This window comes from Pelophylax lessonae (genome assembly GCF_965119305.1).
Source record: "Pelophylax lessonae genome assembly, chromosome: 4".
Taxonomy (NCBI): Eukaryota; Metazoa; Chordata; class Amphibia; order Anura; family Ranidae; genus Pelophylax; species Pelophylax lessonae.
The window spans coordinates 496,325,093-496,347,653 of record NC_138771.1 but is presented as its reverse complement, the minus strand read 5'-3'; the positions used below and the strand labels follow the sequence as shown (position 1 = coordinate 496,347,653).

At 44.4% G+C, this 22,561-nt stretch overlaps 1 protein-coding gene across 1 annotated transcript in view; it reads right to left on the bottom strand.

Moving 5' to 3' along the window:
• CACNA2D4 (calcium voltage-gated channel auxiliary subunit alpha2delta 4) overlaps window positions 1-22,561 on the bottom strand; it is a 414,350-nt gene that overhangs the window by 317,488 nt on the left and 74,301 nt on the right. The window contains exons 3-7 of the mRNA XM_082253648.1: window positions 10,735-10,851; window positions 10,424-10,483; window positions 6,601-6,763; window positions 4,561-4,692; window positions 4,319-4,379 (exon numbers count right to left, since the gene is read on the bottom strand). Of these exons, the coding sequence (XP_082109774.1) occupies window positions 4,319-4,379; window positions 4,561-4,692; window positions 6,601-6,763; window positions 10,424-10,483; window positions 10,735-10,851 (533 nt within the window). The remainder of the gene's footprint in view (window positions 1-4,318; window positions 4,380-4,560; window positions 4,693-6,600; window positions 6,764-10,423; window positions 10,484-10,734; window positions 10,852-22,561) is intronic.

Genomic DNA, 22,561 nt, shown 5'->3' with positions numbered 1-22,561 from the left:
TTCTGGGGTGGCAGATTAAACAGAAGTGATGAATGCAGTCCACAAATAATGCACCGAATCGCACTGGGACCAAATTGCAATGATGAGCATGAACTGAGCATGGAAAAGCAAGGATGTTAGCCTGGGAACTAGGGCTGCCACGGCGCGTCGACTACAAAAAATCTTCGACGTGCGTGAAAAGCGTTGACGCGTCAACGCGTGACGTCACACGCCCTCTGGCCGGCCGCCGCGCCACTTGAAATTCCCTCGCCGGGCTCCGTCCACACCGATGTCGGAGACGAGGTGAGCTCCAGCACCCCTGTACTCCGCCACAGCTTCTGCCGCAACGCCATCCTCCCCGATCACCCCTACTTAGAGATGTCACATGTGCGGCCCTACACCGGCTTGTACTGTACTGTGGCGGCTTGTAATGGCCTGTTCTAGGTGGGAGGGCTTACTGGGGGGTCTGTACTGGGAGGGGGGCTTACTAAGTGGTCTGTACAGTACAGACCACTTAGTAAGCCCCCCTCCCAGTACAGACCCCTCAGTAAGCCCTCCCACCTAGTACAGACCCCTTAGTAAGCCCCCCCTCCCAGTGCAGACCCCTCAGTAAGCCCTCCCACCTAGTACAGTCTGTACTAGGTGGGAGGGCTTACTGAGGGGTCTGCACTGGGAGGGGGGGCTTACTAAGGGGTTTGTACTAGGTTGGAGGGCTTACTGAGTGGTCTGTACTAGTGTATTGGGAGGGGGGCTTACTAAGTGGTCTGTACAGTACAGACCCCTTAGTAAGCCCCCCTTCCAGTACAGACCCCTCAGTAAGCCCTCCCACCTAGTACATACCACTTAGTAAGCCCCCCCTCCCAGTACAGACCCCTCAGTAAGCCCTCCCACCTAGTACATACTGTACTAGGTGGGAGGGCTTACTGAGGGGTCTGCACTGGGAGGGGGGCTTACTAAGTGGTCTGTACTAGGTGGGAGGGCTTACTGAGGGGTCTGCACTGGGAGGGGGGGCTTACTAAGTGGTCTGTACTAGGTGGGAGGGCTTACAGAGGGGTCTGTACTGGGAGGGGGGGCTTACTAAGTGGTCTGTACTAGGTGGGAGGGCTTACTGAGGGGTCTGTACTGGGAGGGGGGCTTAGTAAGTGGTCTGTACTAGGTGGGAGGGCTTACTGACGGGTCTGTACTGGGAGGGGGGGCTTACTAAGTGGTCTGTACTAGGTGGGAGGGCTTACTGAGGGGTCTGTACTGGGAGGGGGGCTTACTAAGTGGTCTGTACTAGGTGGGAGGGCTTACTGTAGGGTCTGTACTGGGAGGGGGCTTACTGAGGGGTCTGTATTAATTACAGGATTAATTAGCTAATCAAAAAAACACTCAATTAAGCAAAAAAAATAAAATAAAAATAATCGTTAGATTAGTCGACTAATCGTAAAAATAATCAATAGATTAGTCGACAGACAAATTAATCGTTAGTTGCAGCCCTACTGGGAACCAAATGCAGATTAGCCCACACTATTGTGTTTTTCATATCTACCTTCAGTTGTGAAAGTTGGACCATGAAAACTCTTGCACATTACATGGCCAGCAAAGATAACAAACAATCAGATACCGCAGCGCATAAAACCAGACAAGTCATTGGATGTCCAAAATGATAAAATTTAGGCTCTATTTCAGACATGTAATGTGACTGAACTCACTTTTCTCAGATTGGTTAGCGGAAGAAAGGAAGACAGGCCGCCAAAGAACCCAATGATTAAACATCATAAGGTCTGGCACCAGAATAAGAAACAACTAAAGGAAGCAGTTCAAGAATAAAAAATGTGGAGAGAGTTGGCCAACAAAATTGTCAAGTGTCAGACACAACTGAACAGATAATATGATTATCATTGATCACCATCATACAGGTAAGTGTCTAGCTTTAGAGTTGATTTACTTTAAGGACTTAAGTAAAGCATTAGCTTTTGATACTGATAAGGTTTTAAAGAGAAGTATGGCCAAAGTTTTTGGCTATACTGCTTGTCTGGGTCACAGAAGTGCACTTACTTGTGCTTTCCTGTAACCCAGAATCAGCCGTCTGCTGTTGGCTGACATCACAGAGTTGCTTTAGCTTCTGGCAGGATGCCAACAATAATGCTGGGATCCACCCAGGTGCCTGATCAGCAGCTGACTCAGCCTCTCAGCACGTGACTGAAACTCAGACCCAGCTGCTCCTGCCCCCTCCACAGACTGGCGCTCTAGTGGTGCTGGATGGGCAGAATGGAGAGCGGTAACTGACAGTCACTGCTCTAAGTGAACTGAGAACGTAGCGACTACTGCTCAATTCTCAAGCCAAGGGGGACAATTGCAGTACTGCACCGATACTGATACTGCAGCACGGATGTGAGTATGTATGTTTGTTGTTTTCTATTTCCGCTCTTCTCAGTTACGTTTTGGGCTTATAGGGTTTAGTTCTTTTTAAATCAGATTTTATTTATTGAAAGTAGTATATTTTCCATTATTACAGAGAAAAGAAATAAAAAAATCGGAAGTGGAAAATATAAGGTGCTGCGCACGGCACTAGTAACATAAGCATTAACATGGTTACACACCAGGGTCTATATCGTGATTTCCACAAAGAAAAAGAAAAGAGTAGCAGACATTGCAAATCTAAAATAGGAGATTAGAGTGAACAAAAGCAGGACACTTCTGGTATATGCATCTCCAAATCTTAACTAGGCACTTGTGAGTGTTACCATAACATAATATGAAAGCAACAGTTCAACCTAACCCAGACAGCATATCATAATGAGGAAGCGTTTCCTTTTAGGGGGTTGAGTTTATAGAATTAGGTGTTAGATGGAACCCTAACTGGATGATATTAGTTTGCTAGCCTATGCCAGGAAAGCTTGTAATAGAGTGATAATGCAGGAGCACAACTGGGAGACAATTTGTCACCACACACCATAGGAATTGTCTGAACAAGAACCTCCATGTCAGAATCACCAAGTGTTTTTTTTTTTAAAAAGCTGTAGAATTAGATAGACTGGAAAGAAATTTGGAAATTACATTTACAATGCATTCAACTCAAAGACAAAAAAAAGACAAAAAACTGTAAATCAGCAGTTAATCCTGAGGGAAGGAAGAAACCCTTATAAAAGTTTAACCAGTTTTTCATCGAACAATGTAAAATCCTTTTTGTAATCCCCAAAGGCATCTGGTCACTTAGTGGATCAAGAATGTAAAGTGTTACTTCTTAAACTCTTGTTGCCCATGTAATCCATATGTGCTGTGGCAAACAGGACAGGCTTTACTGTCCACGCAGCTCACATATGGGTCCATGGATGGTCAAGGTTTCCAAGAAGAGAGCACAATCAATGTGTGCTCCCAGCACAGTGACTCAGCTCTCATAGACTGCTTCTGGTCTATAGTCATGATCTGGAGCCAGCAGGAGAAGCTACCAATCATGTAACCACTGTGACAGCCAATCACAGCGGCCACGTGATTGAGAAGTCTGTCCTACCTCATGAACATGTGAAACCTTTTTAAAGGGGTGTTGGGGCTGGGAGGAAACATGTAATACATATCAATATGCAGCCAACATTAAATAATATATGTTGCAGCTTGTGCAAGATTTTATTGGTTGGTTTACATCCAGAAATGTTAAATATTAACTTTAATTATACAAAGTGTTAGGGTCAGGTTAAGTGTTAGGGTCAGGTTAAGATGAAAAAATTAGCACTGCCAATCTATAAATAACATAGGAGACAAGGGGATGCGCTTGAAAGTTTATTGAGATATGGGGCCCATGGCTAGACACTCAAGACACAGGTAATGCTATGTTAGTTCTGATCTGTGGTCAAGTTTTGGATTGTTCTAAACTTTCGATATGGCGTAGAAAGCTCAGTTGCCACTGCACTATTTTTCTGATCTGTGCAATTTACTGGATGATGGAAAATGTTTTAACAATATGGCCTATGTAGGGTTACACTTGTCTGAAGTTTACATATGCAGATGTTGCTCTGCACTGTTTTATTGCTCTATGTTTATTTCTTACTTCCACACGTCTCAAGAATAGAGATTATATTTTAAATATTGTACTGCATCCGGTTCTGAGTGTCCTGTTTAATTTTTATAGCATGCTAGGATACTGATTTTGTGATATCCTGAATGTACTACTGGTATTAGTCTCAATGACTTTGGTTGTTTTTTGTTTATTTTTTGTCTGATGGACATTCTGACTCATGTATTTACTCTTGTTCATGCTTAATGTGCATATTTTCTGAGTTTTAATTTTAAGTCTTGTGCCATAAACATTCTGTAGCACGTTCCCGGCACCGCATGTGTAACTAGGGATAATCCTCACCATCCACGGTTTCTACAATCAAACGAGATGACGCCGTTCTCATCTGGCATCCATTTTATACCTAAGAGAAGAATAAAAGAAATCACCAGATCAACATAAACTGATGAAAAAAAATCTGGATTTTTGAGGAAAACTTTAAAAGCACCCAACAAGAATCCAAAGTGAGCAGAAATGTAGAAATGAATTACTCCACACTTAGTATTCAAAAACTGTATAAGCTACTCTACTGAAAGGACATTTACCTGGGTAAAGCCGGAAAAACCCTGTGGAGCTTCCAAAATACTGCCAGGTTAATGTGGGATCCCTTTGGAAGTTTTCCACGAAGACAGGATTCAGGGCTTCAGACATGTACACGCCATTGAGAATGTCTGCATCTGCAAAAAAATCATTCATTTAGAAATTACGAGAAAAGTTTGAATCAAAGTATGCATGTTATAAAACAGCAAGCAGTATTAATAAGGTGGGTGATATGAATAAAAATTTCTAATATAAACAGATACCATCTAAGGTCCTACCGGATTCTGCAAAGAGCAACTTCCTAAAAAAGTTATTATTCGCATGCCAGCAAGTTAGATGAGCGAAAAAACCTGAACGGAATCCTCCCTGCTGCGAGATTGTATTTTGACAGCGGGGACTCAGATCAGAGCTGCAGCTGACTGGCATGCTCTGATCGAAAACAAATTTTCGAACATTCCCATACCAACATTCACCTAGTGATCGACTCCTTTGGAATAAGAACAGCCACAAATGGTCTCTGCAAAACCAGCCGAATTTCTGTCCATCTATAGCTAGCTTTAGGCACCATTCAACCCACGTGACAAGCCTGGGGTATGTTGATAACTTGTAAGGACACTATGCTTGGCATTTTTGAATGGGGCCAGAGGTTGGGGATATATTCCATTAGGGAGGAGTGTAAAGACATCAAGACAGCTCACATGTATGCTTTAAAGGGAAACTATAGTGTTTTTGGTCAATTTTATTTTTGTTTTTCTATACATGTTTATATGTTTTTAAAGCGAAGCTCCAGTCTCTGGAATTTTTTTTTTAAAAAAGCACCGTGGTTATTCTCTGTACTTGTACAATCAAATTAGAATACTATTACAAATGTAATAATTCTTTTTACTTATAAATCTGTTATTACTCACAGGCAGGGGGCACACATTTATGATGTGGGCATCTGAAGCCCTCTCCTATTTGTTTGCGGGTTTCAGTGCAGCTGCCTACCCAGCATGCACCTACTGATTTTGCACATGCGTAGTGATGGCACTGCGCAGTGTACTGTCTTGACTACAGATTGCCATAGTGATGGCTGCAGCGGCAGAAGTTCCCATCCCATTGTTATGGCAACCTGTCAATCAATTAATCTGGCAGTGTCCCAAACGCAGCTTCTGTACTTCCTCCCAGCAGATCCTGTTTCTCAAAAATGGTGCCTAACTCCTCCCGATCATGTCATGTTTGGTCTCGAAATACTGCGAGATTTCACTATTAAGGCTTCCTGAGGACTCCTGGGATAGATGACGCCGATATCCCATGAGCCCTTTAGGAATCGGTTAATGACAAAATTGCCTAGATGGCCAGGACCGGAAGTGCCATCTGTACTGTATACAGGAATAAAAGGTATTAAGAAAACATAAAGGATATCTATTTATAACTGTACTGCGGGTGGGCTTTCTTTCCAACATGTAACAATGTGTGGAACTCCGCTTTAAGTTGTTATTTTTTGTCTTTTTACTATGCACAGTATATACACAATGTTTGTTTTACAAATAAAGATTTACCACATGAGAGTGCTCGTAGAGCAATATGAGTAAGCAAAGGAAAATAGAACAGCTTGCTTTGAAGTTCTCTTTCTCTAATTGAAACTTTGGAATGAGCACTCTGTGAGGACTGGTCTGTAAACAACTTTCAACCAGTCTCAGTAAACAGAATTACAAATCCGTTAGGAAATTAGAAAGTTTACATTTAAGTAAATGTATTAGGTATTTAGTAGTTTGGCCAGAATTTAACTTTCTCCGAAGCCTGGATGACTTCATTGTAAAGTAGTTAGTCACACAGTTGATACAGCTGAACGCAAGCCAGTTCTGTCAACTATACTATGAAAAAGACAAGCTACTTCAATCCTTATCATCAGTCAATCAGTTATTTTATTTGGATAGGGAATTATTTATACACATTTAGGAAACAGTTTATGTTCTTCCTCCCAGACGAAGGAGCCATTGAAAAAGCAGCTCATTTCTCACCATCGGCTTCTATGATCCCTGTAGCAGTTCCCTGGAACTCACCTTTGTTGTACACATTAGTAGGAAGCTGAATGTTGCTAAGTGTTGTGTTCACCATCAGATTATTAAAGTGCTCATTATGCTCCAAAATAAATTCATTCCCCAGCTCCACATAATTATCATCTTCATCCTTTTCGTTAATTCGCACTGAATTGTAGTATTCGAACTGCAGAGAAGTTACAGGCACAGTAAACACAGACACTTTATATGATGCATATCATATATTTATATAATGACTAAAATGATTAGCTCCCTAAATCATCACTGACTGTGGAAAATGTACCATTTCATTTGGAAATCAAGTTCCCAGAGTCTGGAGGAAGAGTGGAGAGGCTCAGAATCCAAGTTGTATGAGGTCCAGTGTGAAGTTTCCACAGTCAGTGATGATTTGGGCAGCCATGTCATCTACTGGTGTTGGTCCACTGTGTTTTATCAAGTCCAAAGTGAGCCCAGCCCTTTACCAGGAAATTCTAGAGCACTTCATGCTTCCCCCTGTTGACCAGCTTTATGAAGATGCTGATTTCATTTTCCAACAGGACTTGGCACCTGCCCACACCGCCAAAAGTACCAATACCTGGTTTAATGATCATGGTATCACAGTGCTTAATTGGCCAGCAAACTCTCCTGACCTAAACCCCATCAAGAATCTGTGGGGTATTGTCAAGAGGAACATGAGACACCAGACCCAACAATGCAAACAAACTGAAAGCCCCTATCAAAGCAACCTGGGCTTCCCATAACACCTCAGCAGTGCTACAAGCTGATCGCCTCCATGCCACGCTGCATTGATGCAGTAATTCAAACAAAATGAGCCCCGACCAAGTATTGAGTACATACTATACTGTACATGGACATACTTTTCAATAAGCCAACATTTCTGTATTAAAAATCTTTTTTTTTTTATTGGTCTTATGTAATATTCTAATTTTCTGAGATACTGAATTTGGGGTTTTCACTAGCTGTCATAATCATCAAAATTAAAAGAAATACATTCTTAAAATATATCACTGTGTGTGTAACACATCTATATAAAATATGAGTTTTTGGATTGAATTACTGAAATAAATTAACTTTTTGATGATATTCTAATTTTATGAGATGCACCTGTATATTTGAAGTTTTTGTGCCTGGAGTTTAGCTTTAACCGCTTGCCGACCGCCGCAAGTACATATACTGCGGCGGTCAGCCCCGGCCAGGCAAAGTGACGTATCGGTACGTCACTAGCCTGTGAGCCAATAGCGGGCGAGCGCGCGCACCGCCGGAGGCACGCTCCCGCTCCGGCTCGTTCCCTACCAAGTCCCCGCGTGTGACCGGCGGGCCCGATGTCCGCCGGTCACTCGCGATTGTCCGCTGTGAAGGGAGAAAGGCAGGCGGCTGGTGTAAACAAAGCCGCCTGTCATTCTTTCCTGTGTAACAGCAGAGATCTAACGATCCTGCTATGTAGGACCGTAGATCTCTGCTGTTACATGTAAAGCCACATCCCTGCACAGTTAGAAACACGCCCCTAGGGACACACGTAACCCCTCCTTCCCCAATAAATTTAACCCCTTCCCTGCCAGTGTCATTTTTACAGTAACAGTGCATATGTATAGCACTGTTTACTGTAGTAATGTCACTGGTACCCCCAAAAGTGTCAAAAATGTCAGTCAAGGGTCCGATCTGTCCGCCGCAATGTCGCAGTCCCGCAAAAAAAAATCGCAGATCGCCGCCATTACTCGTTACAAAAACAAAAATGACAAAAATCTTTCCCTTAGTTAGTAAACGCAATAACTTTTGCGCAAACCAATCAAAATACACTTATTGTGATTTTTTTTTTACCAAACATAGGTAGCAGAAAACAAACTGGCCAAAAATGTTAAAAAATTTAGTTTACATTTTTTTGGGGGGGAAATTCATATAAAAAAATGTGAAAAATATTGTTATTTTTGCAAAATTGTCGCTCTTTTTTTGTTTATAGCGCATGATCAAAAAAATCGCACAGGTGATCAAATACCACCAAAAGAAAGCTCTGTTTGTGGGAAAAAAAGGACGTCAAATTTGTTTAGGTACAGCGTCGCACGACCGCGCAATTGTCCGTTAAAGTCACGCAGTGCCGAATCGCAAAGTAGGCCCTGGTCAGGAAGGGAGTAAAATCTTCCGGGGCTTAAGTGGTTAAAATGGGTGGTTTATAAAAGTGAATGTAAATCTAAAATATTTTTGATTCCTTTTAGAAAGAAAAGGAAATGGTTAAAACTCCTCCCATTTTTCTATTTTGCTTTCTGTGTACCCTGGGGGAGCTTTAGACAATTTATCAGAACAGGTGTTCCCATTATGCAACGAGTATACGTGCTCCTCGAAAGAAAGCCTCCACCAGCCCCATAAGGGTAAACATTCACCTTTACTTCTGACCTTCACTGCAAAGATCAAGATCAATTATATTGGTCAGGCTTCAGGACCAAGGGAGACCTCTTGGAGAAATCTAAAAAATCAACTCCAGCCTGACTATATCGTCCAAGATGCTGCTCAGTGAAACCACAAAGCCCACCTTAACCTTTGCATCACAATGGCTTTACCATCCAGGGCAGCCTTTGTCAACCTTTTTAACTTGGAGGAACCCTTCAAAAAACGTTCTGACTTCAGGGAACTTCTGGTAATGATTATTATATTTACAGCTCACATTACATTAGTGTGAAAGTGGGAAGGATGAGCCTTACACCTGTGGTCATTAGGAAGAATCCCTCCTTACAGATAGTTAAAAAAGATCATTGCTGTCAATCGTTACTACTCCAAGAGGCGAAAATTGCTTACTGCTCAAGGAACCCCTAGCAACCATTGGAGGAACCCTAGGCAGGGCCGGCCTTAGGTGTTCAGGCGCCCTGTGCGAGCTAATCCTGTGGCGCCCCCCACCGCGCGTGACCCCCGCACATTTTCTTGCACTTTTTTGCACTTTATTTGACTTTTTATGATCACTAATAACTTAGCCCCCCTTACATTAGAGACCCATCACAGAGCTCCCCTTACATCAAATACCCCTTTACATTAGAGATCCCCACAGAGCCCCACCCTTACATCAAAGACCCCCTTACATTAGAGACCCCCACAGAGCCCCCCTTACATCAGAGACTCCCCCCACAGAGCCCCCCTTACATCAGAGACCCCCCCACACAGAGCCCCCCTTACACCAGAGACCCCCACACAGAGCTTCCCTTACATCAGAGACCCCCCCACACAGAGCCCCCCTTACATCAGAGACCACCACACTGAACCTCCAGGCCGCGATCGCCGCTTACCTCCCGCTGTGCGGCCTGATCATCTGCGAGCTGTGATGACCGCATGGCGCCCCTGTTGCCCATTGCGCCCTGTGCAGCCGCACAGCTCGCACACCCCAAAGGCTGGCCCTGACCCTAGAGTTTTACAGAACCCTGGCTTAAAAACCCTGATCCAGGGAATCTGCTACAACAAGAAGTGTATACTCTAGTTTACAATCCATTGGCTAAAATAAGGTGGAAGGAAGTGTACTTTTTCTTGGACAATATACACAGGCTGGAGTTGATTTTTTTGGATTTATCCAAGGGGAGAAGATGAAAAAATATTAAATAGAGAAATCATTGTTGTGAATTGGGGTGAAAGAACCCGTACTGGCTGAAAATAAAGGAGTATTTATTAGACCGCAGTCCTAAAGACTGATGTCTAGGAGTAAGCTAGAAACAATTGCTACTGTTTTATGTAAGATCCTAAACAACGCACAAAACATTGCTGTATATACATGGCAGATTTCCAATATACTGAAGGATTGTACTACAGAAATCATTCTCTCTAACATTCTATGTTAAAATATTATTCTCACCACCATAGATTCATTAAACTCGTGATTTAAATCTGCCTCTTCCGCAGCCTCCACCAATCTCTGAAGAGAGAAAATAAAAATGGGAACAAAAATTAATTAGCTCGAATGCATAGTACATTAAAGTGTAGGACCAGCCTAAACTGTTTTTCTAGTTTTGGGTGTAGTGGGGAAGGATTAGCCACCCTGTCAGATTTTTTTTGCTATCTCCGACAGAACACTTAAAGGAATAGAAGGACTTTAAAGCTTATTTAACCTGTCAGGACCACACAGTGAGGCCTATAGATATTGCATTGGAGTAAAATTGTCATTACCTCTACAGCTTCTACTTTCCTACGCAGCATACTCTCCATCTCTTCTGAAAACTTCTTCACCAACTCCAACCCATCCACCTCCTCAATGCTCAGGGTGGGCTCTACGTCTTTGTATTTCTAGCAGAGAGAGAGAGAGAGACCCAGTCACATTTAGTACATTTCTACAACTAAGCCTAACCAAACATATTGTAATTCAGACTCTGTGGTTTTCCTGGCAAAATAAAGAGTTGAACTGGACCAGACCTAGTATCATCGGAAGTATTTCATGTTAAAGAAGAAAAACTATTACAGCAAAATATAAAATAAAATAAATAAAAAAGAAGAAAGATCCCCAGGGGACCAAGTACATCTAGCACTGTGATCCCGTTGTGGAATAAAAAACAATTGTTATTGCTGTCTGTGCTGACTGTAGATCCTCCCCATGCTAAAGCCCATTTTGTAGCCAATCCTATGTAGGTGGTACAGTCAACCCTTTAGCCACTTGCCCCTCTTTCTGTAAAAATAATTTTGTGAATTGCGCCAGCTTGCTTTGCCAGTAATGACTATTCGCAACACACTATGCACTAGTTAATGATCATTCAGAACTGCCAGTGTGATCTATCTGCAGTGCTGATTAGATAGTTTCTGCTTCTGTGGCAGCCAGGAGTGTGGCAGGGTCTGGCACCTTTTACCCAAGGGTATAGGTGGGTGATTTCGGGAGGAGTTAGGTAGGTAGGGCCCTGGTTTGGAAAGAAGTGAAACACCTGCGATGCAGCTTAAACTATGGGGGTAAAGCCAAGATGTATCTCTCTACAGGAGTGGATAGGTGGTTGTCCTAGTAAATGAGGATCTGTTGACATGGCAGTGGTATGAAGGGTCTCTTGGTTAAATCATGTGCCTTGTAACCTAATCCCAAAGTTCTTAGGCTCCAGGTGATCAGTGGGATCCATATGGACCAAGCTTGAAACTGCAAGTGTTTCCCAATAAAGCCTGGAGGCTAAGGAGTGGTGAGCCGAAGTAATGACTCTGATCTCAGACCCTCCATCGCCTAGAACTGTTCAGTGCAGGTTCTCAGACTTAGATGAACTTGAAAGGAATACAGAGGGCTCATCATTCTAGCGCATTACCTTTGCAACAATTTATTATAAAAAGGAATTTCTGTACATCATACTCACAAACAAGATTACTTGTTCAAGCGTGATAAAAACATATATAAATATATATCCCCCGGGAACACCAATGATGGGGCACCATTCCACTTTGAACACCAATGATGGGGCACTATTCCCCACCAATGATGGGGCACTGTCCCCCCCCCTCCCCGGAACACTAATGATACACCATTATTCCCCCCCGTAACACCAATGATGGGGCACTATTCCCCCCTGGAACACCAATGATGGGGCACTATTCCCCCCCGTAACACCAATGATGGGGCACTATTCCCCCCGGGAATACCAATGATGGGACACTATTCCCCCCGGGGAATACCAATGATGGGGCACTATTCCCCCGGGAATACCAATGATGGGGCACTTTTCCCCCTGGGAAAACCAATGATGGGGCTCTATTCCCCCCCAGGAACACCAATGATGGGGCACTTTTCCCCCCGGGAATTCCAATGATGGGGCACTATTCCCCCGGGAACACCAATGATGGGGCACTCCCCCCCCCCCAGGAACACCAATGATGGGGCACTATTCCCCCCCCAGGAACACCAATGATGGGGCACTATTCTCCCCGGGAACACCAATGATGGGGCACTATTCCCCCCGGGAACACCGATGATGGGGCACTGTTCCCCCCGGGAACACCAATGATGGGGCACTATTCCCCCGGGAACACCAATGATGGGGCACTTCTCCCCCCCGGAATACCAATGATGGGGCACTATTCCCCCCCCAGGAACACCAATGATGGGGCACTATTCCCCCCCCGGGAACACCAATGATGGGGCACTTCTCCCCCTGGGAACACCGATGATGGGGCACTGTTCCCCCCAGGAACACCAATGATGGGGCACTTCCCCCCCCCCGGAACACCAATGATGGGGCACTATTCCCCCCCCAGGAACACCAATGATGGGGCACTAATCCCCCCGGGAACACCAATGATGGGGCACTATTCCCCCCGGGAACACCAATGATGGGGCACTATTCCCCCCGGGAACACCAATGATGGGGCACTGTTCCCCCCGGGAACACCAATGATGGGGCACTATTCCCCCGGGAACACCAATGATGGGGCACTTCCCCCCCCAGAACACCAATGATGGGGCACTATTCCCCCCCCAGGAACACCAATGATGGGGCACTATTCCCCCCCGGGAACACCAATGATGGGGCACTATTCCCCCCGGGAACATCGATGATGAGGCACTGTTCCCCCCGGGAACACCAATGATGGGGCACTGTTCCCCCTGGGAACACCAATGATGGGGCACTGTTCCCCCAGGCAACACCAATGATGGAGCACTATTTCCTCTGGGAACACCAATGATGGGGCACTGTTCCCCCCGGGAACACCAATGATGGGGCACTGTTCCCCCGGGAACACCAATGATGGGGCACTGTTCCACCCGGTAACACCATCATGGAGCTCTATTCCCCCAGGAACAACAATGATGGGATGATGGGGCACTGTCCTCCCTGGAAACACCAATGATGGAACACTATTTCCACCTAAAACACTAATGATGGGGCACTATTTCCCCGGGAACACCAATGATGGGGCACTATTCCTCCCAGGAACACCAATGATGGGGTACTATTCCCCCCCGGGAACACCAATGATGGGGGACTATTCCCCCGGGAACACCAATGATGGGGCACTATTCCCCACCAATGATGGGGCACTATTTCCACCTGAAACACCAATGATGGGGCACTGTTCCGCCCGGTAACACCAATGATGGAGCACCATAACCCCCTGGGAACACTAATGATGGGGCACTATTCCCCCTGGGAACACCAATGATGGGGCACTATTCCCCCCGGGAACACCAATGATGGGGCACTATTCCCCCCAGGAACACCAATGATGGGGGACTATTCCCCCGGGAAAACTAATGACGGGACACTATTACCCCCCCAGTAACACCAATGATGAAGCACTATTCCCCCCGGAACACCAATGATGGGACACTATTTCCCTCGGGAACACCAATGATGGGACACTATTCCCCCCCGGGAACACCAATGATGGTGCACTATTTACCCCGGGAACACCAATGATGGGGCACTATTCCCCCCCGGGAACAGCAATGATGGGGCACTATGTTTCACTTCTGTTATTCCAAATGCTCAACTTTTTTTTTTCTTTGCTGATTCTTGCAAACCCCAGTTGTTTCTAGCTATGATCAACCTGTAGAGCCACCCTTAATCCCCATTTTCATGGGCTTTGGAATCCTTGAGCAAGTTTGGTAATAAAATCATACAAAGTAACATTTGTAGCAGGGCATGCACAGAATGCTCCCAGTACTATTGTACCTTAACTGATTTTATTTTAAAAAGCAAGCCGCTATATACTGTATTATATAGCGCAGCTTGGCGCTCAAGTGATCGACTGCTGCTTCTCTCCTTTCTCGATCTGACTGCAAACGGGGGGCAGAGAATCCCTCACTGACATCAGCAAGAAGGCAGAGAGGAAAGGAGGAGAGAGGTGGGCAGTCACGTGAGCGCAGAGCGGCGCTCTGAGACACAGTGTACACAGCGGCTTGTACATAGGGGACGGAGCTGACAGGCAGGGAGGAGAGCGTTATATGCAGACCAACTAATCAATAATGAAAATCGTTGACAACGATTTTCATTATCGATTATTATCAACTTAGTGGATTAGTTGTTTCACCTCTAGTCTGAGCACTCATACGTCTATTTTCCAAAGACAACCTCTGGATGTGATGCTGAGTACGTGCACTCAACTACTTTGGTCGACCATGGCGAGGCCTGTTCTGAGTGCAACCTGTCCCGTTAAACCCCTTCCCGCTGCTTCCCAGTCATTTTCCCCGCATACCAGGGCCGTCCGTAGTGGGGAAAACAATCCAGTCCGCTCTCCTCTTAGGCAGGAAGTTGAGTGAGGGCAAGATGGCCCCCACTCGACTCTATGACCTTGGAGGACCGGAGCAATGTCATACGTCACTTCCTAGCAACAGGGAATGAAAAGAAAAATACCTTTTTTTTTTGCTTTTTAGTGTAGATGTGGGATCTGAGGTCTTTTTTTACCCCAGATCTCAGATTAAAGAGATCCTGTCCTGCTTATTTCTATTACAGGGGATGTTTACATTCCTTGTAGTAGGAATATAAGTGATCAATTTTTTTTTTTTAAAGGGCAGTGTAAAAATAAATGAAAAAAGATAAACGAAATAGGAAAAAAAATAATTAAAATAATTAAAGCGCCCGTCCCCGTTAGCTCGCGCGCAGAAGCGAAGGCATTCGCACGTCTCACCCACATATGTAAACAGTGATGAAACCACACACGTGATGTATCGCCACGATCCTTAGAGCGAGAGCAATAATTTTAGCTTTAGACCTCCTCTAACTTACCTGTAGAAATTTTTAAAATGTTGCCTATGGGGACTTTTAAGTAGCAATGTTTGTCGCCATTCCACGAGCGTTCGCAATTTTGAAGCATGACATGTTGTGTATTTACTCGGCGTAACATTATCTTTCACATTATAGAAAAACAATGGGCTATCTTTACTGTTTTTTAATTTTTTAATTCAGAAAAGTGTATTTTTTTAAAAAAAAAAATGCATTTGCAAGACCCCTGTGAAAATACAGTGTGATAAAAAAATATTGCAATGATCTCCATTTTATTCTCTAGGGTCTCTGTTAAAAAAATATATAATTTTGGCTGTTCTAAGTAATTTTTTAGCAAAAAAAAAAAATATTTTAACTTGTAAACAAGTGTCAGAAATAGGCCGGTCCTTAAGTGGTTAATAAGCATTTATCATGCAGTGATACTTTATATTTTCCATTTTGCATTCAACTTGGGATAACACTTACTTTATTTTTGTTACATGTTCTCATTCACAAAGCATTACTTTAGGGCAGGAGTTCCCAAACTGTGGGTCGGGACCCACTGGTGGGTCACGAGCTGTGTTTGAGTAGGTCGCGCTGAGCCGGAAATCACTGAGAGCGGACCCAGTTAAATTGTGCTGTGCAAGCCAGCGCAAATTACAGAGAGCCAGAGCAGTCCAATCGCAATGGATTCAGGACCCCGCCTACGCAGTTTACGGAGGCTGGTCTGTATTTCCCACGAGGAGAATACTTGCATCAGTGAGTACGTATGTGGGCTGTTATGTAGGATATGTTCATGGGGTGCCGAGCCAGCTCCTCGTTCCTGCTGGTGGCAGCGGTGGTGGCTAGACTGGCTGCGAGACTCTCTCAGCTATAGCGGGCAGAGACGGCAGCCTCGGTGTCATAGAGGGCCAGGTGGCCTGGCAGTGTCAGGAGTTCATGGCAGCTTCTGTGACCTCAGTAGAGGATCTGAAGGAAAAGAACCAGGACACCAAGACCAGCATAGAGCTCCTCATCATGGAGACTCTGGGTGAGGTGTGCTGGGCCCTGGAGAGGGCAAACAGGGGCTTCACCTTCACTGTGGACCGCTGGGAGAGGAAGGAGGGTGAGTGCCATATAGCCTGCTGATCACTGTCCTGGGGTGGTTGATTTCTGTCCTCTGCCTGCCTTATACTGTCTATGAGGGTGCTGATTACTTACAACTCCGCTTATATGCCACACATGCCACAGGTTTATGACCGCCTCTCTTAGAACATCTGGCAAGTGTATTCAATAATAAATTGAAAAGTAGTAAATTGATATTTTTAATTTAACATCCCCCTCCCTTTTAAAATATGTATTATTATTATTATTATTATTATTTGCATTTATATAGCGCCAACAAATTCTGTAGCGCTTTACAATATTTAATTTAAAAGCAAGTGGGTCCCGAAAAAAAAAACTGTATTCAGAAGTGGGTCTTGGACCAAAAAAAGTTTGGGAAGCCCTGCTTTAGGGCATAACTATGGGCGTAGAGTCATTTATAGCTGTAGTTGTGGTGCCTGGGAGCCACCACAGCAGTGGATTTTTGCCCAAAGACAAAAACACCCCCAAGCACTTGCATTTCCATATTGGAAACATTTAGTTCTTTCCCACCAAACTGGTCCAAGCAAGTCTTTATGGAGCTGGTTTGCACACGGGGTATAGTCATGGTGGAACAGAAAAGGGCCTCTCCAGACTGGAACTAGAAATGCTGTAGTATTAACAGTTCCCTTCACTGGAAACACCAGAACTCAATCAAAGTTACATCCACATACTGCACATTTGGCCTATTAGTGTACATGCATGCTAAGTAATAGGTCAGTGTAACATGTCCAGGTAATTATTACCTCTCACAGAGATCACACTACTACCTCTGAAAAGGCCTTCATCTGTTTTTTTTCTCTAGAAGGTTGGTACCATCTTTGTTTAGGTATAATCCAGGGTCACCAACTACTTTCTGGACTGAGATGCCGGCTCAAAGATGACACAATCATGTAAACCCTGGTGCTGCGCAGTTCTTGGCTGTGTTCGCAAATGTCTGACACAGATCAGCCCTGGCTACAGCCCCTCACCTTGTGACTAGTTACAATGTTGCAATCTGAACACTGGGGGTGTAAATGCTTCCTGCAACAAACTGAGGATATCATCTCAATCCAGGCACTCAGAAACAACTTTTTAAAGGATAAAAGGTGGAGCTTTTGCAAAAAAAACAAAAACAAATGTGCTGTTCCTGTATATTGTGACATATCAGGAATTTACTCATGCAGAATTTTAACATTAGTGCCATGTCCACTTTAAGGATTTTTTGGCACTATTTAAAGTTACATTGCAGCCCTGCCCCCTCCGCATCAATACTACTGCAATGTTTAGTATTTTGTAATTGGATTCAGTCTAATTATTATACTCTAATTAGATTGTAGAATCAGGTCTGGGTGCATCGTGGACAGGCTGTGCTTCCTGGGGTGGTAGGTACATAATGGATAAGGAATAAGGGACATGAAATATCGAAAATCATTTTACAGATGTAGAGACACAAGACAAAAGGGGGATTATACATTGTATTATTGTATTGTCTTTTTCAACGCAGAAACAGAACATGCTAGAATTCTCTTATCAGTGCTTTGATTTCTTATAGAGGGGAAACTTGATTAACTGTGTTTAGTGGGTTACAGAAAATAAAACACTTTTTTTTTTTAGCAGTAAATTTCAGCATTTTGCCCCCATAGACTTTAACAAATAGACACCTACAAAATTCCTCTTCTCTCCCCAGCCTCAAAAAAAAAATGTCTGAAGTTTACACTTGCACAAAGCTTGTAAATCACTTGTAAGATATCTGCAAAACACCCAAAAATAAACGCTACAAAAGCACCAGGAATGCCCTCTGCTCAGGTGTAAATGCATAATAGGCCCAAAGTGATAATAAGGCGACTTTTTTCTTTTTATAAATAATAAACATGTTCTACTTACCTGCTCTGTGCAGTGTGTTTTGCACAGAGCAGCCGGGATCCTCCTCTTCTAGGGTCACCTACCGGTTGTAGTATGGTAAGCAACGGGTTAAGTTGCTGTCTGCAAAATGTTACAATTATGTATATGTCTGGGAGCTGGGTGTGGCTGAAGTTAGTTGCATGCTGATGTGCAGTGAATAAAGAAGCAACCTGAACAGCCTGTCTGTGTTAATACACTACATTTTGGCGACGAGGATGGCTAGCTTTCTGGATTTACCGGCTATCGGACTGTTTGATGTGTCTGGAGACCACACTAGTCTCTCACAGCGCTGGGACAAGTGGAAGAAGGGATTTCAGCTCTATGTTATAGCCACAGGAGTGACTGCACCTGCTCAGAAGAGAGCCATGCTGCTGCATCTAGCTGGACCTCAAGTTCAGGACATTTTTGAAACCCTGGGAGCAACAGGGGAAGATTCAGACTATGAGACAGCCATGAATAGACTGAGTGAGTACTTTGAGCCAAAGAAAAATATTCCCTATGAAAGATATAAGTTTAGACAGGCTGTGCAAGAACTGGGAGAAACCACAGACAGTTATGTGACTAGGCTGAAATATCTGGCAAAGTCTTGTGATTTTGGGACTGTAACTGAGGAGATAATCAGAGATCAGGTCATAGAGAAATGCACATCTGTGCACCTCAGGAGGAGATTATTGAGAGAACCTAGTCTCACACTTACTAGTCTGCAGGAGATTGCAAGAGCCATTGAACTGTCTGAGCTCCAGGCTCTGCATATTGAAACCAAGAACACTGCATCTGTCAATACAGTCTCCAAACCTACCTATAATAATAGGAATATCTGGAGTAGGAAAGAGAGTTTTCCAAAGAGGACTTTACATATCACCTGCAATAAATGTGGCAGGGCGGGACACACAAGTCAGGACTGCACTGTGGTACAGAATAAAATGTGCTTTGCTTGTGGAAAGACAGGTCATTTTGCAGCTGTGTGTAGAAGTACAACCAGAGATAACAAAACCAAAGGACAATCTGCACAAGTAAATGTTATAGCTGAGGATAAAGAGAGTGCTCTTGACTGTGAATTTATATTCTCCCTGTGTTCTCTGCAAGCTGGGACATTAACCATTAAGATTGGAAATACAGATGTGTCAGTGCTGATTGACTCTGGAGCTACATGCAATGTTATGGACGTGGCTTCTTGGCACAGTCTTAATGGCAGAGAAAATCACCTTAAATTGTGTAACACCACTAAACAGATTTATACTTATGGCTCCAGTACACCACTGCAACTTAAAGGCAAATTTTATACCTCTGTTCAAACACATGAGACTGGTCCTCCATTGCAGACCGAATTCTATGTTGTAGATGGCACAGGGTCGCCTCTGCTTGGTCGTCAAACCGCAATGGCACTAGGGGTGTTAAAGATTGGCCGTGATGAAGGCAGCGCAAGAGTGAATATGGTGTCTCCTGCTATTTCTGCATTGAAAGAGGAATTTAAAGATATAATTGTGTGGGGAACAAACACACAGGAGCGCGACGAACGTCTCCGTGCAGTGCTAAATCGCTTGAAGGAGAAAGGGTTAACATTAAATGAGAAGAAATGCACATTTCAAATGAATAAAATGACTTTTATGGGCCATGTGCTGTCTGACAGGGGCATTGGTCCGGAGGACTGTAAAATTAAAGCTGTGTCTGATGCCAGAAATCCTGAAAACCCTGCAGAAGTACGCAGTTTTCTTGGGCTAGTGAATTACTGTGCCAAGTTTATTCCAGATATGGCGACTGTCAGTGAACCTTTGAGAGTGTTGACTCGCAAAGCAGTCCCGTGGAAGTGGGGCTTTTTGGAACAAGGTGCATCTGATGAACTTAAGAGACGGCTGACTTGCGCCACAACTTTGGCTTATTTCAATCCTACTGCACACACCCAAGTTATTGTCGATGCTAGCCCTGTGGGGTTAGGCGCCATCTTGGTTCAGAGACAATGCACAGGCGATTACAGGCCTATTCAGTATGCAAGCAGATCCCTCACTGATGTAGAGAGATGTTATTCTCAGACCGAGAAAGAAGCTTTGGCTGTTGTTTGGGGATGTGAAAGGTTTCACACCTATCTCTACGGCCTTGATTTTGACATCATCACAGACCACAAGCCTCTGGAAGTGATATATTCGCCACGCTCAAAACCATCCGCCAGAATTGAGAGATGGGTTCTCAGATTGTTACCATATCGCTTTACAGTGCGGTACAGACCTGGACCGACTAATGCGGCAGATGCACTTTCCAGATTCCAGTCTTCTGCACCTGTTCATAACCTGGCAGAAGAGTACATTCGTTTTGTGGCTACTAACGCCATGCCTCAGGCATTGACACCGCGGGAGGTTGAAGAATTGTCATCTGTGGATCCGGAAATTGCTCGGTTGAGAAAATGTGTAAGACAAGGGGTTTGGGTGGATTGTGACCCAAGCTATCACAGAATCAAACAAGAGCCGAGTATTGCAGGACAACTAGTTCTACGTGGCAATCGTATTGTGATGCCTAAAGATTTACGGAAACGTACATTACATTTAGCCCATGAGGGCCATCAAGGCATTGTACGCACCAAACAAAGATTACGTGAGAAAGTCTGGTGGCCAGGAATTGACAAGGATGTGGAACGTTTGGTTTCTTCATGTCGAGCATGTCAGTTGGTGGGCAGCAAACCTAAACCAGAACCAGTAACTCACACTGTTCTACCTGAGGGACCATGGGAAGATTTAGCCATTGATCTGTGCGACATTCCATCTGCACACCATCTTTTAGTTGTTGTGGACTATTATTCAAGGTGGCAAGAGGTGGTAGTTCTCACTAAAGCTACATCATCAACTGTAATTGAGGGGTTGGAGAGCATTTTTGCATCTCATGGGTTGCCTAAACGGATTGTGAGTGATAATGGTGCCCAATTTACTTCTCAGGAATTTCAGGATTATCTGAAATCAAATGCTATTGAACATCATCGTACAACTCCATACTGGCCACAGGCTAACGGGGAAGTGGAACGCCAGAATCGAACCTTGCTGAAAGCTTTGCGGATTGCTCATTTAGAGAGAAGAGACTGGAAAAAGGAACTGTGGCGTTTTCTTTTGGCTTATCGCACAACTCCGCATACTGTCACTGGCATTAGTCCTGCGGAACTTCTTTGTGGTCGCAAATTCAGGACAAAATTGCCAGACATTGGGGGTCCTCCTACAAGTCAGAAACCTTTTCGGCATATTGATGAGGAAAGTAAGATCCGGGCTGAACAGTATGCAAACCACCGCCGCCATTGTCAACCTAGTGGCCTTCAACAGGGTGATAAGGTGTTGCTTCAAAATGATCGGTTTAACAAACTGGCTCCGTCCTTTGAACCTGAGCCTTATGTTGTTAAGGAGAAAAGAGGTACTCAAGTGGTTTTAGAGGATTTAGATGGACACACAAAAGTGCGTAATTCCTCATTTGTGAAGAAATTTATTGAGTCAGAAGGTCAAGTATCGGAAGATGGCGAACAGGCAAAGAGTAGTGATGATACTGCCAGTGATCCAGACTTCAATCCACAACCATCCACATCGGAATGGCCAAGAGAAAAACGAGCAACAAATCCACCGGCCTACCTTAAGGACTATGTGTATAGTCAGGAGTTTATAGGTTAAATTTTTAGTTGTTCATCCATGCATTTTGTTAATCTTATTAATACGTTGTGCATGTTATGTTTTATTCAAAGAGAGGAGGGAATGTAGTATGGTAAGCAACGGGTTAAGTTGCTGTCTGCAAAATGTTACAATTATGTATATGTCTGGGAGCTGGGTGTGGCTGAAGTTAGTTGCATGCTGATGTGCAGTGAATAAAGAAGCAACCTGAACAGCCTGTCTGTGTTAATACACTACACCGGTGCTCCTGGCCCCTCCATCCTGCCCAGTCTCCCAAGCCGCTGTTCTGCATGTCCATTCAAACACACAGAGCCGTAGCTTGATCCCGCCCCCTGTCACTCCTCATTGGCTCACTGGCTGTGGCCAATGGCTCCTGCTGCTGTCTCAGCCAATACAGAGGGAGAGTGCCTGGAGAGCCTAGCCTCTCATGCACATCATTCTATCATGATGTGGCTCAGGTAAGTATTGGGGGGGGTCGAGGCGAGGGGGCTGCTGCACACAGATGGACTTTTAGTGTCGGGTCACACTTATGCGATGCGGGAAGGCTGCGAATTCGCAGCCTGTTCCTGCATCGCAAACGCACCCTTGGCAGTTCACACTGCCATATGTGATACGCTGGGGGTGTCAATGAAATGTTAACGACACCCCCAGTTTGATCGCATATTGCAGTGCGATCTTTAGTGCCGGTTC